The sequence below is a fragment of the Mytilus edulis genome, chromosome 9 (genome assembly GCF_963676685.1).
Source record: "Mytilus edulis chromosome 9, xbMytEdul2.2, whole genome shotgun sequence".
Classification (NCBI taxonomy): Eukaryota; Metazoa; Mollusca; class Bivalvia; order Mytilida; family Mytilidae; genus Mytilus; species Mytilus edulis.
The window spans coordinates 56,878,848-56,896,424 of NC_092352.1; the positions used below are offsets into that span (position 1 = coordinate 56,878,848).

The 17,577-nt window shown below is 31.6% G+C and overlaps 1 protein-coding gene across 5 annotated transcripts; it reads right to left on the minus strand.

Annotated features, from left to right (window-relative positions):
• Nucleotides 1-2,840: 2,840 nt before the first annotated feature.
• Nucleotides 2,841-17,358, minus strand: LOC139488638 (ubiquitin domain-containing protein UBFD1-like). Of its 5 annotated transcripts, none has more exons than XM_071274424.1 (8): nucleotides 17,340-17,358; nucleotides 14,753-14,869; nucleotides 13,737-13,883; nucleotides 12,761-12,796; nucleotides 11,894-12,069; nucleotides 10,034-10,208; nucleotides 3,598-3,680; nucleotides 2,841-3,094 (listed from the first exon to the last, which is right to left on the minus strand). In XM_071274424.1, coding segments are annotated over exons 1-8 (846 nt in total). In that variant the 5' UTR covers nucleotides 17,341-17,358; the 3' UTR covers nucleotides 2,841-2,983. The 5 variants fall into 5 exon arrangements, with proteins under 5 accessions (XP_071130525.1, XP_071130526.1, XP_071130524.1 ...); XM_071274425.1 differs by having other exon boundaries at nucleotides 14,792-14,869; nucleotides 17,340-17,355; XM_071274423.1 differs by lacking the exon at nucleotides 17,340-17,358 and adding an exon at nucleotides 17,099-17,225 and having other exon boundaries at nucleotides 14,792-14,869.
• Between the last annotated feature and the right edge of the window lie 219 nt (nucleotides 17,359-17,577).

Here is a 17,577-nt window from a genome sequence, read left to right on the forward strand (position 1 = left end):
AAGGAAGTTGGTTTACAGTTGTTAATTGTTTGAAATTGTCCTTTATACCAGGTTCACACGACTGTTTTCAATACCAAGAATATTTTGAACTATAAAATTGACCTGTTTCTGTATGTATGCTTAATTCTTTTTGTTTCTATTTATATTTGTGAAAGTATTGCATGTGATATTGTTGTTTGTTTACGAGGTAATTATTTGAGCATTTAGAACAGATAACAAAAAAAAAAGTGTTACACATTTCTTAATTTACAATTCTGTTTACATGTAAAAATTATTGCAATAACACAGCATATGTATTAAAGGAGATATTATTTTTGCTGAGGTAATTTTTGATTTTTTTTTTACATATTTGTTTATTTTATTTTTGATTTTGTTAAATAAAAACTAAACTAAATTTGCTTGTTGGGTATAATTTGGAGTTTAGTATGGCGTTCATTTTCACTGCACTAGTATATATATTTGTTTAGGGGCCAGCTGAAGGACGCCTCCGGGTGTAGGAATTTCTGGCTGCATTGATGACCTATTGGTGACCATCTGCTGTTGTGTTTTATGGTCGGATTGTTCTTTTTGACACATTCCTCATTTCCATTCTCAATTTTATTCATAACAGATAATAAATACACAACAAGCCAATTAAAAACCAAGTAAATATAATCAAAAATTAGAGGGGGGAAGATGGAGGGGACACTCTGAAGTTGAGGAGAAAGAGACAGCACAAACAGAAATAAGAAAAGACAAGCAAGTCCTCAAATTACTACATAGAAAACTGAAGATAGAAAAACATGAACCCCATCAAAACCAGAGTATTATAATGTGCTCTTAAAGAGTTAGCAGATCTAGCATATATAAAATCTTGAACTGAATACAGAAAAGTAAAAAAAAATTACTAAAATAAAATGTCAAGAAAAGTACAGGTTGTATGATTGCCAATTAGATAGCTGTGGACTACTAAAACAAAGGTTCCTGGTTCAATCTCTGCTCTGGGTAGAAGATTTCAGGAACTAAATTTTTTGGACTCTCCCTTGAAACCATTTGCGAGTATGGTCTTGAGAAACGATGATAGTCAGTCTAAAGCGGACGATAAATGGCTGTCCCATGTGAAGAGAGCAATATCTCTTACATGTAAAAGACACTTGTAGATTTCGAAAAAAGTGCAGACTAATGCTGATTAAAGGCAGCACTCGCAAAGTGGAAAGGGATTGTTAAAAGTTGTAATAACTTGTTTCCCAATCCCCTATAAATAAATATGTTTAAACTAATTAAACAAGTATCCATTAAAGACGTGGATATAAGCAACTATAGGTCAAAGTATAGCCTTCAATAATGCATTGAGCAAAACGCATACAATGAATTGTAAACCTAAAAAGCCCTTGGCATGACAATGAGAACCATTGCAAACACTTTATATGAGAATCAACAGCCTGATAATGCTTAGTGAAAAACAAATGTGGCAGACAGTTAATGACAACCACTAAATTACTCTTGGATTTGGACAGGCACATAAAGAAGGACATATATTCCCCAGAAAAAATGCATGGTGATTTGCCTAAATTAATAATGCAACAGTCACTAAATATAAAAAAGATGTGGTATGATAGCCAATGAGACAATTATCCACAAAAGACCAAAATGACACAAACATTAACAACTATAGGTCACCACACGGCCTTCAACAATGAGCAAAGCCCATACCACATAGTAATTCATTTTTAAAGTTGTTGTCAATGGTATCACATAGGATGTTCTGTACAGTTCTAGAGAAAATTCCAACGTATCATACATCAACAAACAACCAGTGAACAAAAGGTTCCTGACTTAAAGGAGTCATGACCGCTATTTACAGTGATCAAAATTACAAACATCTTCAAATAATATTGCACAATCAAATTTCCCTGTTGAAAAGTTATGAACAGCTTGCGTACCCTTTCAGAGAACCTTTCTCAATCAGATTTTAGTGTGGTTTATATTGTTAATCTCTGTTTCCAGATGTTAAGTTTCTAGCTCTTTTTCAGTGTCTTCTTATATATAGATCAGCTTACACATCACTTTTTTTTTGTCTCACCTAGCCTGAATTGCAATGCTTCTGCAGCTATTAATTTTGAAATTTTCACCTTATACTGTGCGTTCAGCCAGACTTCTTTGGGCTGCTAATTTTCTTGGTGATCTACTAGGACAGTCAATAGAGGTTTATGTTTTAGCAATTACAGTGACCGTGCCTAAACTGAAAATACCAACTAGCTTAACACTGCTTAAGACCTATTACTTCTCATTGGTATCAAAATCACAACATTTGAGGAGTTCAAAGTAAATAAAAGAAAAATGTAACCATAAGGACACAGATGCCCAAGCTTGTAAAAAGTAAGAGTCAATATATTCAAACCTATTAATGTTTTGTTTTCTTTGTCACTAAATGACATTTGTTTCTGTATTATTGTCTTCAGAGATCGTCAGGACTATAAAGAACGGCGATTCAAATTTGATCTGTTGTTGGAGGTAATAAGCATTGTGTATAAGCTTAATAGCATTTGGTTAAAAGTCAAAGTTAAGTTAAAGAAAGGAATCAAATTTCCGGATGGATAGACAAACAAACAACAAGGGTAAATTCAATGCCCCCTTTGCTGAGCTGCCTGGGCATAAAGACTTGTTTTTTATGCTGTCATTGAACCATGAAAATAATATTCAGCTTTTGTACATGTATCATAAAGCAAAATGTAAATAGTTTATTCTGATACACCAGATTAGCATTGATATGTCTTAATTTATGCAACATTCATTGCAGATGACACAAAATGACAAGATAACTACTGAAACCTTTTTAAATATAATATCAAAATCATATCTATAGCTTGGTAAACGTTTTATTTTGAATTAAATTCAAAGAACGCCATAGTTTTTATCACAATCTGAGAACACCACAGGACAACAGTTTAACTGCCCTCCATGGTATATGGAAAGTAATGCCAATCCTATCACAATTCCTGCGTCAGAATAACTGCCATTTTCCGAGAATAGTGTCTTTTATAGCATCAACATACTGGGCAGGGACCCAGTAAATCCAGTAATTTGAGGCTTCTGTCGGACCCAACTGTATACCCTAAAAAAAAATACACAATTTGAAGCAAGCCAATAATATTAATTACTTGTAATTGATTTTTATTATTGATTCAGTATATCTTCCAAGGAAATGTTCTAAATGTTGTTACTACAATCCTGTCCTCTTTCGTTCAGTTTGAACTGCCAAATTAGACTTAAATCAGTAAAGTGTGCTGGAGCACGATCTGCTTATCCTTACAGAGCACCTGAGATCCCCCTAAGTTTGAAGGGGGTTTCATGTTTCTCAGTCTCAAAGTTTCTATGTTGTGTTTTGTGTTCCAATATTTGACCTTTTCTTGTTTGTCGTTTTTTTTTGCCCTGCATTGTTAGTTTTCCACTTTTGACTTTTTATATCCCTTTTCTATATTTGGCCTCTCTTTTACTATCTTGATAAAAAATTTATTTTATTCTTTATCTGTTTTAGTCACTCCAATTATATCTTACAAAAAAAAGATAAATTTATTCATTGAAATTTATTTCAAGACAGCATTTTCTTATTCTTACCAATATATGATATCCTTCATGACCAACAATGGCCTCACTGTGGACAGCTTTAATGGAATTCATTGGAAGTTTTTCTGTTCTTTCTTGAAAAAAAAACCAAACATAAAATTGATCAATTGACATTGTTGTGTTTCTGAACACTATGAACAGAAAACTTGTATAAACCACAACTTGTGTGAATATGATCTACAATCTGTTGATACCTGTATCTTGGCATTGCACAAGGTCATATTTTCTCTGACTGTTTATGACGTCTTTACACTAAATCCATTGGATGTTGGATGTGTACGAATTGATAATTTAGTCTTAGATGCATGATTTTTTTATTAGTTGTTAGTGGATTTGAACTAGCTGTCAGATAACTGCCAGTACACTTAGATCTGTTCCTAGTGTCTTTTTGTTGTTGGGATGTTCAAGTACTGGCCACATCAACTTGTATTTTTGTCCATTAAATGAGTTAAGCCTTTTTCAACTGATTTTTATAGTTCGTTCCTATGTTGTATACCACTGTCCCAGGTTAGGTGAGGGTTGGGATCCCGCTAACATGTTTAAAGGGAAATTTCGCAAAAAAATCAAAAATTGATATTATGTCCATTCTGTATAGAAATGCTCAAATTTATAGATATTAAAGTTTTATTCCGCTAGATAAGAGATCACCATCGATTTTAAATTTAGAGTATCAATTCTCTGCGTTCCGCCATTTTGTCAACTTCACCGATTTAAAATCACGATATGTCTATAAACCACAAAGGACCAAAACTACAGTAACCAATGTAGTCGTAATTGCGTGTCGATATCTTGTCAAACGTACGGTTGTTTTATCTGACTAACTAACTTGATACGGAAAATGTTCTTATTTTTTTTAAATAACCATAGTTTGTTATTTTTAAACTGTTAATATTGGAATTAGTTAAAAAGTTAAACTTCAAATCATAAATAATTGTTTTCGAAAATCTAACTCGTTTATAATTCTTTAAAGTAATAAATTTTATTCAAATAAATTCGTATCTTCCCTCATCTGATCACCAGCATGGCTAAAGGTATTACTCCCAAAGGTATTGTGAGGGGTGTGAGGTGACACGTCCAGGTATTCAAGCGATTTCCTGTCGGGCTTGCAAGTTCATGCATCGTTTCACTTCTGTAGGTATTGATCAGTGTACACGGACCATAACTTTTAACTCCCCATTTTGAACTATCAGGTGTATAATATACATCTCTGTCTTGCGTGTCCAAAAGTGATATAATATACTAGTCATTACTAAACTCATACGCTTGTTTATAAATAACATTACTGGTGTAAAGAATATTATTTATAAAAATATAAATAATACCAAAAAAACAAAGATTTGATGAAATATAAATCTATTTACATTTTTTTCCAAGGTTTAATTTGGGAAAATGTAGTATATACTCATTGTCAATAGCAAAGGACAGATTGGAATTCGAACATACCAGAAATATTGATTTAAAAAAATCTACGCACTTATCGACGATTCGTTTCTACGCCTGTATAGCCGTGAAGTTACGGAGCCATATGGCAATTTAAAATATATACATGTATACATTGAACATAAGAAAGAAACATACATTTTGTGTAAATCGGGGTAACAGTTTTGTAAATAGACTAGTCCACGTATGCCAACAGTATGTAATCATCGAATTCGATAGACTATTGTATACCAAAAGAAGAAGAAGAATAAGAGGACCAATTTGATTTAAATACAGGTCGATATATACAGTTCATCGAAGTTATGAACATAGTAAAATCACAAATTTATATACCAATTAGATAATTCTCGAATAAAGGAAGAAATTCGACTTCATCACAATTGTTCCGACATTCATGTAAAATATATGCAACTGGACGTACACTAACAAACCCCAAGGGATGTGAATATTTTCTGGGAAAACTATTGAGTATTAAAGTTTCAAATTAATTTCAGGATTTATTTTCTTTCTTGATATTCAATGACAGCAATTTAAAGAATAAACTGCTTGTCCGCTTTAGGGGTATTCTTGACAGTTGAACAGACTTAAAGATGACATTAAATTTGTTGTCTTTTTTTTTTTAAACATCGTTGGTCAAATAGCTAAAGTGTTATACGTTGTGAGAAGAAGACTATTTTAACAAGGACGCTCCCGATTATGAATAAATTTGGTTGACGTTTTTCACAATTGAAAAGAATATCTATTTGTAATTTTTCGATTCCATTCCAAGAGGATCCTTAAATTTCCTCTCAATTTTTTTAAAACATCTTTTTTTCAAATAGCTGAAGTATTCATGCGTTGCGAGATTTAAAATATTTTGATGAGAACATTTGTTCCTAAATAAGTAAATAAAGATCGCTTTGGATGGACTAAATTATATAATTGCAATCTGTTTGAAATATCAAAAGGTTGCCGATTCTAGTTTAAAAAAGTACAATTTTTAGTTCATACACTCGTGTTTAGAAGGCTATTTTTATTTATAAATTTATTCAATTAAAATAATTCAGTATTTTATCGTTAAAAAAGTAATCAGAAGTCATAATTCATTTAAAAGTGAGCTTATGCAAATTATATAAAAATATTCATCAGCTATCCAGTTATTGTGCGACCTTATTTCTCCCGTAAATTCATTTTAATTCTTTTTCTTACATTTTTGTGTCTAAAACTATAACTGACTCCCGTATATCATTCATACGAAATGTTGTTCACACCTGAAATGGTGAACCGTGACGGCATGTCACTGAATGAAGATCAAAAGATTAGAATTACATAATGCTAATCTTTTAATTACCTTGAGTTTAACTACGCATTCAACATTCACTAAGTGTCACAAATTAATACACATTTTATTTCCACAGTACAAGCAAGTGAAAATGTTTGCTGGAATGACGCAAAAAGTTCAGAATACAAACATGTATTTTTTAATACACTATCGATCGTGTCAGTTTCATATGTTTGTTTAAAGTGTTTGAAGAAAAAAATCATAAAAATATTCTATTGTATTATTTACTTTAATTACTAGAATTCGTATAAAAAATCCACACATAAATCCTACAATCTAATTTTAAAAGTTGCATGGCCATCACTTCCTTTTCGTTGGTTTATAGCTACACCAAAGGTCGTCGATGCGCTTTAAATAGCGTTATTAGATGGTTAACGAACAAGACTTAAATGAAATTAATTTCACTCCCGGCATGCTCAAAGACTTAAACTACATCACATAAGTCAGGAAGTTTGAAAAAATAAAATAATTAATTCCCAATTTTCTTCTTTATTACTTTTCATATCGAAATAAAATTTGGTGAATATGTTTTTTATGGTATTATGAACATAATAAGATAAAAAGTGAAAAATCACGAATTATCCCTTTAACCTCGCCACATTATGTATGTATGTGCCTGTCCCAAGCCAGGAGCCTGTAATTCAGTGGTTGTCGTTTGTTTATGTGTTACATATTTGTTTTTCGTTCATTTTTTCTATATAAATAAGGCTGTTAGTTTTCTCGTTTGAATTGTTTTACATTTTCATTTCAAGGCCTTTTATAGCTGACTATGTGGTATGGGCTGTGCTTATTGTTGAAGGCTGTACAGTGACCTATAGTTGTTTATTTCTTTGTCATTTTGGTCTCTTGTTGACAGTTGTCTCATTTCAATCATACCGCATCTTCTTTTTTATATAAACTACATCTTTCGTGAACGTGTTGAACAGAAAATATGTCTAAATCATAATTTGTATGAACATGGTGAACTGATCACCTGTTAAAAGCCACAACTTCTGTGAACATGATGAACAGAAAAACCTGTCTAAACTAGAATTTCTGTGAACATATTGAACAGAAAACCAGTTTAAACCATGACTTATGTGAACATTTTGAATAGAAAACCTGTCTAAATCATCTTTCACAAAAGTTTTAAACTAAATAGAAGATATAATAATAAAACAAAAGACTTAGTTGTTGACCAAGATGTTTGCTAGCTCATTTCATAGCATGACAATAGCATTTTAATGTTGTTGGGTTTTTGTTTCATTGATGTATAACCCCAATCTTCTTTTATTTATAGTATAACCAGAGAAAACCATCAACATTTCATTTACAATATCATGATACTGTAAATTCAGAAATGTTTGTACTTTAAATTCAGAAATGTTCGTACTTTATTTGGCCTTTAAACATTTTTTGATTCAAGCGTTACTGATGAGTCTTTTGTAGATGAAACGCGCGTCTGACATTTATATAAAATTTTAATCCTGGTATCTATGATGAGTTTATTTTAACGTTTTATCATTGTGAAAAGATAAGGTGTCAGAATAATAAAAACTCACATTACAAATTTTCATAGTTTTAATTAAATTAAATTAAACTACTGTAAATTTATAATCTATTTTAGTTCATTTATTATAATGAAAGCAAATATTGTACAATTGACACAAAAGCAAGTTCAATTATTGCTATTTCAGATAAGGCCACTTTTTTTTTATTAGTTGGTTTACGGGATTCTTCTTAAAAAAGGAAGGGTAGGAGGTCGAAAAAAAATAAAAATAAAAATAATGAAAAAATATAGGGTAGGAGGTCGAAAAAAAATAAAAAATAAAAATTGGAATTAATGCTGGTTTTTTTTTTACCAAAAATGAAGAGAAACAACAAACAATGACATTACTCTATATAATAGTGTATTATACTAACAATGTATGCAGATCGTTTCATAATTTGGTATTAATTCTTGCTGTTTTATTTTAAATTAAATGTGTTACAAGGAGTCAAATGTCAATGTAGATTGATGAAAGAAGATATATATATTAAATGTCCCTGATGAAAGGGAAGTGTCTTTTCCAATTGCATTTCTCTTTGTTCTTATTTATTTATCAAATTTAGATCAGGGAGTGACAAAATTCCTCATAACACAATACAATTTTATTGAGGAAATACCATATGCGCTCTGCAGGTCATATGCCTTCATATGTGGTACATGAAAACATGTCCTTTTTAGGCTTTTTATGCTATTTTACACTGCTATAAGTATTAGCTTATATCTCGAAGTGTCCTGTGATTGTCCCTTTTTATAAATGTTGAAGTGATTTTAATTGTCCTGCATTCTATGACAGTAATACATGTTCTGATTTTGTGTTGGGATATTGTTCACCATACCCCATCTCTGTTCCATTAAATCTTAATGGGTACCGTGGGAAGGTATTTATATAATAAGGGCAATTAATGACACCCATCCCTGGCAGCAAGTTAAAAGATCCTTCCCTTTAGTGACGTCTGGCAAGGCTATTTAAAAACAAATCTGGGATGCCAGGAAGCCTTGCCAGACGTCATAATTATTTGGACTAGTACCTGTAATGGAACTAAAACAGCCCCTTTCAACGGGTCTCAGACTTTCTGATCAACACTTGAACCAAAGTTGACCCGCCGTCAACCTCACTGACTGTCTGAAACAGGGATTCAAACACGGGCACTTGTTTCTATCCATAGGAAGGTCGACTATCCATATTAATAGAACTTCCAGAAACAAGTGCCTGTGGGTTCAAACTAGCGATGGTCCGACCTTTTAAACCAAAATACCCAAACGATCTCAAAAATAATTTTCATTTTTATTATTCATGACTGCGATGTTCAATTTGTTCAACCGCTAGATTTACACCGAAAATCTCCAACAATTAATGGGTAAATCTAAGTACGTAGTCTTTAGTCTTTACAAGTATGTATTGTAAAATCGTATCTGGTCCTCCATTTTCAACTGGTTCCTTTTCACCGCATTAGATCATGATGAAACGTTGACTGAACAGGGAACCGCCTTTCAACTGGTTCCTTTTCACCACATTAGATCATGATGAAACGTTGACTGAACAGGGAACCGCACGGGATTTTCGAATCCACTCCGAGGGTATTCCGACTGGAAGAAGAAAGACCGATCTTTTTTTTATCATGTTTTTATTTTTATTTGTACTTCTTCAAACAGAAAAGGGTCGGCGGAATTAAAAAAAATCTTCAAAATCGTTTTTATTTTTATTTCAATATCGTGAAATACAGGGTCGGCGGATCCGTAAACCAACTAATAAAAAAAAAGTGGCCTAATGCTGAATACAATAGACCATTTTCATATTACCGACTTTTGTCTCTGTAATTTTTTATGTGTTATCCTATCTGATTTGAAAAACACTTCTTTAACCATGCTTTTAATTAGAAACTTTACATTTTGAACTAGTACAACAACCCAACCAGAAAGAGGAGAAAACTGCCCAAGGCCACCAATGGGGGGGGGGGGGGGGGTGAGATCAAACAAAACATGTTTATCCCCTTCTACTCTTTAGTTAGGTTCTATTTTCCATTTCAATTCTCAATTTTATCGGTGAGATCTCAACCCTCCCCTATACCTCTAGCCCATATATCCTCAAATATACTCTTAGAAGGAAATAAGTGTTTATTTTGTTTTTCTATCCCTACCTTTTGTACCAATCCATACTTGGTCTAATTCTAATTTAAACGTAAGTCTAACTTTTCCTCCCGATTTATTGCACATTCCTGCTACTGGTGTTGGTGGCAGTGGTTCTTTAACATTTTTTACTCCTGGTAATGCATCATCAGGCTTCCCATATTTGTCTAATACTTTCTTATGTTCCTGAAAAGATTCACATGTAATGATTCACATTTTACTAATAAAATATGGTCAATCAGCAAACAAAAAATAGAGGTCAGTCTTAGTTAATAATTTGATTCAGAGATAAGTATATTGTTGTTGTGGACAATGTCTAGTGTGTTCGTTCTTGCTATTGCTATAGTTCAAGGTCATCTTTCTATACCTTTTCAATTCTTATATTTTTTTCCCTAACTTTAAAAGATGCCAGACCTTCAGATAGACATGCATTGCCTGAAAAGCTGATAGTCTTTCATTCAATGACCACTTCGGCCAAAAAAAAAATATTACATGTGTTTCCGCTTACCCTACCTACCCTAATTTTTAGTGCCTACCCTAACACTGTTGATGTCATTTTGGAACAAGCACTGTTAAAGTCAGACTGATTCTCTAGTAGTAACCAGCTAAAAATGTTTATAAAATAAAATGATATTGCCTACCTACCTACCCTATTTTTTTTCAACACGTTAGCGGAAACGCATGTAATACTTTTTGGCCTTAACAATCCTTGAGTTTGGCTTCTGAGTTGAGAGCAGTTTTGCCATGTCAGTAATAGGAGTATTGTGGAACAGTAACACAAATCTACTTTTCTGATATTTTGTAAAATCAGCTTCTCCAAATTTTTTGATCTGTACATTTTGGCAAATAAAAAACTCAAAGACCAGTATACCAAAAAATTGATCATATCAGCTTCTTAATAAAATGCTTTTCTCTCTCCCCTTTAAATGGAGTTCATATAAAGACGGAGAATTGTAAGGAAGTTTGGTCAGTTCCCCATAACAAATAGAACATGCCTCTGCAGAAAGATATTTTATTATCAAATATGACACAGAGACCTATATATATTTGTGATTGATTGATTGTTGGTTGCTTAACGTCCAGGCCATTCATTAGGAGGCGGTACCCGGTACTTTTACCCTCCTATGCTATTGACAAGTACCGCCTAAATGTAGGAATTTTTATATAAGATATTCATGGAATAAATTGAAAAGTACCACCTAGAAACGTGGAAAGTACCAGTCAACAAAAGATAATGAAACCCCTGTTACGTCCAGTGGCATGATGTATTTGTGAGTCTGTAAACAATATATTTGTAACCAAGGTAACAGTATTGGATAATTGATAATTAGTAAAAAATAACAATTTGAAAAAAAACATCTAAGTCACATTTTTCTACAACTGCTGGTTCAAATCAACTCCAACTTATTTAAGTAAATGCCTTCTGTTATTTCATTCAACTGATAAGTCTGTTTCATTTCTTTAACCATGGAGTGCCACAAAAATCAATAATTCTTTTTTTCTGAGAGCAATTTTCGTGTCGTTGTAGAAATGCCTGTTTGCATTGATCAATCTGTTTTTATATAGCTTGAAGCATCAAATTTAACCTTAATTTTAATTTTTAATTTAACCTTAAATCAGGCTGCATCAAATTTAAACTTAAATCAGGCTACATCAAATTTTATGATTAATAGTTGGAGTTTAACACCGCTTTCAAAACGATTTGCTATATCCTGCAGGCCAGTTTTCATTTGTCGAGGCTCCTCAATATTAAAATTAGCAAACAAAAATACTTTCTCACTAAACAACATTTACATACAATCTTTTTATATTGTGTTCAAATATCAAGCTACAAATATATATATATTTTTAAATTGATTGTTTTGTCTTACTTTTAACTTTGATAATGGTTCTTTAGAACTTGTTTCTGACTTTGCAGCTTCTTTAATTTCTTTTTCTGACGGCTTACTAACTGATAATACATCATTTAACGTTGATCCCACTACCATTACTTTTGCACCATTGGTTACTTTAAGATCATTTAATGTTGACTCGTCTTTTGCTAACCCTGAAAATAGACACGGAAATTTGACATATAAGTCTATTTCATTGGTAAAGGTGAACAACAAATTTAAATGTCCAACAAATTACACATTTTCTATAGGGTTGAATAAATGTTTGAAACAAGAATGTGTCCAAATTACACGGATGCCCCACTCGCACTATCCTTTTCCATGGACCGTGAAATTGGGTAATAATCTAATTTGGCACTAAAATTAGAAAGATTATACTATAGGGAACATATGTACTAAGTTTCAAGTTGATTGGACTTCAGGTTCATCAAAAACTACCTTGACCAAAAACTTTAACCTGAACGGACGAACGAACGGAGCCACAGACCAGAAAACATAATGCCCCTCTACTATCGTAGGTAGGGCATAAAAAACACAAAATCAAATATCCATGGAAACAAAAGTTTTCATAAATTCATGAAAATTTATACCCTTAAAAAAATGAATCCACAGTACATGTATTAAAGTAAATAAAGAGTTCATTTGTAATAAAATAATTTTTCAAAATAGTCACAAAATCATTTTTAAAATCTTGAATTTTGTTTACGGTATACTAAAAAGTTCTGAAACAGATGTTCAAAGTGTTTATTAGTTTTGCTGAAGCAATAAATTTGTCATATTTTTTAATTTGACTGTCCCTTTGGAATCTTTCGTCCCTCTTTTAAAGTAAAGAAAGCAGTACTTTACCTTTAAACATAATTTTCTGCATTGCTGATGGTACACCTGAAAATAAATGTTTTTTTTTCATAAATGAAACTTCAATTTGAAAACACATTCATAAATTTCTAATCATCTGACATTTATTTCAGTTTACATGTAATTTGGTTTTGGACCATTACATATTATTTTGTTTTTCAATACAACTTTTGTTTTGCTCTATTCCTACAAAAGCAGACTGACTATAATATGTGATTTAAAAAAAAAAAAAAAATACATGAATTTCAATATTGGACTATAGCAAGAATTTTGGTCAATTATATTTGATATTAAAATATAAAATGATGCTAATTCAACATAAAAATGTAAAACTGCATTTGCATGGCTTGCAAAATAAGATGTCTTTCTGCATACAATTCAATTATTCTAAAGCTCATGTCTGCTTTAATATTTACCACCATTTGGAGAACAATGGAGTGTTCATGGGAGGTTGAAACCCTTTCTTCATGATTTTTTTATTTATCAAAGTGTCTGTATGTTTCATGGTTGTCTTTTCACAATGGCTAATTCCACGCCTGACCACAATATGTTTAAGGACTAAGAATCAAATGATGTTACTTTCAGGTTAGGGTGAAGGTGGGCATCTGTTAAAACATTTAAACCTGCTGCATTAGTTTGAATCTGTCCTAAATCAGGAATCTGTTGTTGTCATTTGTTGATGTGGTTTATAAGTGTTTCTTGTTTCATGTTTTTTATATAGATTAGAATGTTGGATTTCCTGTTTGAATGGTTTTACACTAATCATTTTTGGGGCTCTTTATAACTTGCAGTTTGGTGTGACCCAATTGCAAGACTCCATGTTGAAGGCTGTACTTTGACCTATAATGGTTTACTTTTCATAAGTAGTGACTTGGATGAAGAACTGTCTCATTAGCACTCACACCACATCTTCTTTTATCTATAAACCTCTACCGGTTGTTAGATTTGACAATGTTATCTTACTTACCTGTTAGTGTTTCAATATGAGATTTTAATTTAGCAATAGTTTCATCAATTGGAAATGTTACATCATATTTTTGTTTGTTAAATATCACTTTGAAGTCTACTTTCTGTCTTGTGTCGATTGAACTGTCAGATTCATTTGTTGTTACATCTACAATAACAAAAACAATTAAGATTCAGATTTAATTTGTTACTAATGAGTGTTGTGTCACTGCTTTGTATTTTCTGTTTACTATCTTATAAATTATATGTGCATGCAAGTTCTTTATTATGTAACAGTAACACCTCCAATATATATATGATATATTATTAAGTACGTCTGAGTCAGTGACAACTCTACAACAGATTTATCCATCAGATCACCAGCAATGATGGTGATACATGGCTGTGTACATTATGTATATACAACTTGTCTAAATATCAACCCAACAATGTTAGATCTGTAAATAATGATATATTATTTTTATAGATTCTATCACTGTATCGAGTGTGATACGATATTAATCCGACCAAAGACAGTTAAATTTTCAATTTTTAAATGCAAGTCTTGCCATTACATGTATTTGAATTTATGCGATATAATTAATATTTTTTTCTCAATTGATACCTGTATTTTGATAAGTTATTGTCATCTTTAGATGTAAGTGTATTTATGTGATATCATATTTAATCGCATTTCTCAATTCATATCTGTATTTTGAGAACAGTTTATTATCATCTTTAGATGTATGTGTATTTAGGTGATATCATATCTAATCTCATTTCTCAATTCATACCTGTATTTTGGCAACAGTTATTGTAATCTTTAGATGTACGTATATTTATGTGATATCATGAATAATCTTATTTCTCAATTCATACTTGTATTTTTGGAACAGTTGTTGTTATCTTTAGATGTAAGTGTATTTAGGTGATATCATAATTAATCTCATTTCTCAATTCATACCTGTATTTTGGGAACAGTTATTGTTATCTTTAGATGTATGTGTATCATAATTAATCTCATTTCTCAATAAATACCTGTATTTTGGGAACAGTTATTGTTATCTTTAGATGTACCTCCAGTATCTTCTGATTTTTCTTTGTTTTCTAATTCTTTGTTCTGTAGATCTGTCGTTTCAACTTCAATGTCTTGCACTATATAAAAAAATAACAAAATAAAACTAGAGACTTATTGTGTATAGAATAAGATTTTTGTTAACCCTTTCCTCCATAATGACGCCTTTTGACGCCACCCCCTTTACTCCATAATGACGCCTGTGTAGTACCTCAGTTGAAATGCTTTAACTACAAAATGTTTGCATCAGACTTAACAAAAATTGCATTCAATATGAAAAGGAGATTCATGAGAATTATCTGACTTAAATTTCATTGATGAAATATTGGTTTTCACAATGCATTAACACTTTAAAACTGACGATTTTTTTTAACTGAAAAAAAATCCTATGCGAATCAAGTATATTAAAAAAAAATCCATGGAGGAAAGGGTTAATACATGTAATAGTGGCTGGATTGACTGGACCAGAAGAACTTGAGACAAACAGGAAAACTTTTTATCATATATAAAAGCTGTACATAGAGAACTATATAAATCATTTTTCAGGTTCTCAAAAAGTTAGGTGGTACTATTTGTGTATTTCTTGTACCCACATGAAAGTGCAATTACTAACCAAACTTCTGGTCTTTTGGTGAAAAGTTTGACCCATCAGGTTTTCTGATTGCACCAAAAAGGATAGACCTTATTTTGGAATCTGTGACACATTACATGTACTAGAGATTTACAAACATTTAAAATTGACCTATTGAGTCTGAAATAAATCTAGTTAATATTTTCTTTCAATTTGGTAGTTTAATCTTTAATAAATTAACCCTGTCGCCTCTACAAGCATATGTACACATGTCCAAATGTACATTCATTCATCTTTTTTATGTTGGTTAAAAGCTCATAAAAGATTATTTTATGTCCTTGTTTGAACACATGCCGTCAGACGACCCTATTAAAATAAAGCTGATTTATTTATTTATTATTATATACTTTGCTGTAATCTGAAGGTATATAATACTATTATCTTAAACATACATGTATTCTTGACAATGAAAATACAAAGTTAATTCTCTAGTTTCTCTGATATTAAAAAGGACAATTTATTGTATGTTTCAAAATTTATTTATATAGATTTCTCAGCTACTTTTTTTTCTTTTCACTAAACCATACTTCTAGTTGCTACATTTTGTAATTAGCAAAATTAGTGAGACCTCATTTGTAACACCTGTCCCACTAAGTTCCAGTAAAATTTTGAAGTCCCAGTGGGAAATGTGTGACACCACTTAAGAAAAGTGGTTGTTGTATGAGGACAATAGTTTTAATGTAATACATTTGTATATCTAATAGGTCAAATGGTAAACTGGACCCCTGTTGTGGTCACTTATTGCTACACTAACAACAGGTACGGCCTAAATCCCGCAGTCAGTTTTCGGTCTAAGTGATTTAATACTTTGGATAAACTGGACCCCTGTTGTGGTAACTTATTGCTACACTTACAACAGGTACAGCCTAAATCCCGCAGTCAGTTTTCGGTCTAAGTGATTTAATACTTTGGACGAGACTTGTGCATCATGTCATGTGATTATTCTGTATCATATTATAAGAAATCAAACAAAAATTAGCACATTTATATCCCTTCTCAGTACTGAGTTCTAAAGGAAACTTTAGATACCGGCTCAGTTTGTCAGAATATGATAACACGTATGTGTGAAATTTATCTGCGCTGCCACTATGGGGACAATTTACAGATACTTTGTGATTTTGTTGCATTTTAGTGTTAAAATTTGAAGTCAAGTTCCTGTGAATATAATTGGTCAATTTTGTAGTGAATTGTAGAACTTGTAAGACTTGTTCAATTAATGTTGATGTGACAATGGCTCTAACCTGTTCCTTCCATGCGGAGATTTAGTAAAAAGGTTGAAGACATCCAATATTATGAAAATGTCTATGATACAGTTGAAAAATACACAAAGAGACCCGTGCCATACTGTAATTTTCACAGAGCAACATATAATTTTCTGTTTATCGACTTGTTGTTTCATTTCCTCATATGTGCTATTGTTATTTTCCACACGATTATTAAATAGTGTTTGTAACCATTTTGTTTGAAGTGAGCAACCCTTAGTCAAAAAGTGAAACTTAGGCAAAAATTCGGGAAAACTGAAAATGACAAGACATAAAAAAAATAGTCGGATTTTAATTTATATGTATATTTTTATGCTAAGTAATTTTGGAAAAAAGATCGCAATATTAAAACAAAGATCTCAACTCATTAATCATGACATGCGGTCAAGTGATGAACCTGATTTTAATCATTTTACCAGTTTTTGAAATTTCACTTTCTTCAGACGCCATTGTTAAAAGATGTCGATAAGGGGAAGTAACTTCCAACAGAAATAAAATGTTTTTGTTAATCCGTATACGTTTACAATACGTCATTTGCACGTAATAATCACTGTAGACTATTATTTTGACAATTAGATTACTCCCTTGCATTTGATAATGCTAGGCTTTCTATTTCAGGTTTGATATATTGAGATTCCTATAAAATACGATCGGTACTGTTCAGTAGGAAAATAAGTTGTGGTTTTTCGAAGTTAACCAATATAAGTTATGGAATTTTTGTAACAAAATCCGAATGCAAGCATTACAAGTTTATAAATTTAGATATTAGCTCATACAAATATAAATATGGACATCTTTTTCAAGTACACCGTCTCGGATGCGCTCGACTTAAAGATTATTATTTTTTTTTTAATTTAAAGCCGTTTTATAGGACTTTTTGTAAACAATAAGTGCT

What these genes read in the sequence shown, in the direction of transcription:
- LOC139488638 (XM_071274422.1), bottom strand. Translation starts at nt 17,216, where the DNA reads ATGACGTATTGTAAACGTATACGGATTAACAAAAACATTTTATTTCTG. An exon ending in AACCATTATCAAAGTTAAAA is followed by an intron (nt 10,209 to 11,893) that starts GTAAGACAAAAC and finishes GAATCTTTTCAG; the next exon opens with GAACATAAGAAAGTATTAGA. An exon ending in AGTATGGATTGGTACAAAAG is followed by an intron (nt 3,681 to 10,033) that starts GTAGGGATAGAA and finishes TTTTTTTTCAAG; the next exon opens with AAAGAACAGAAAAACTTCCA.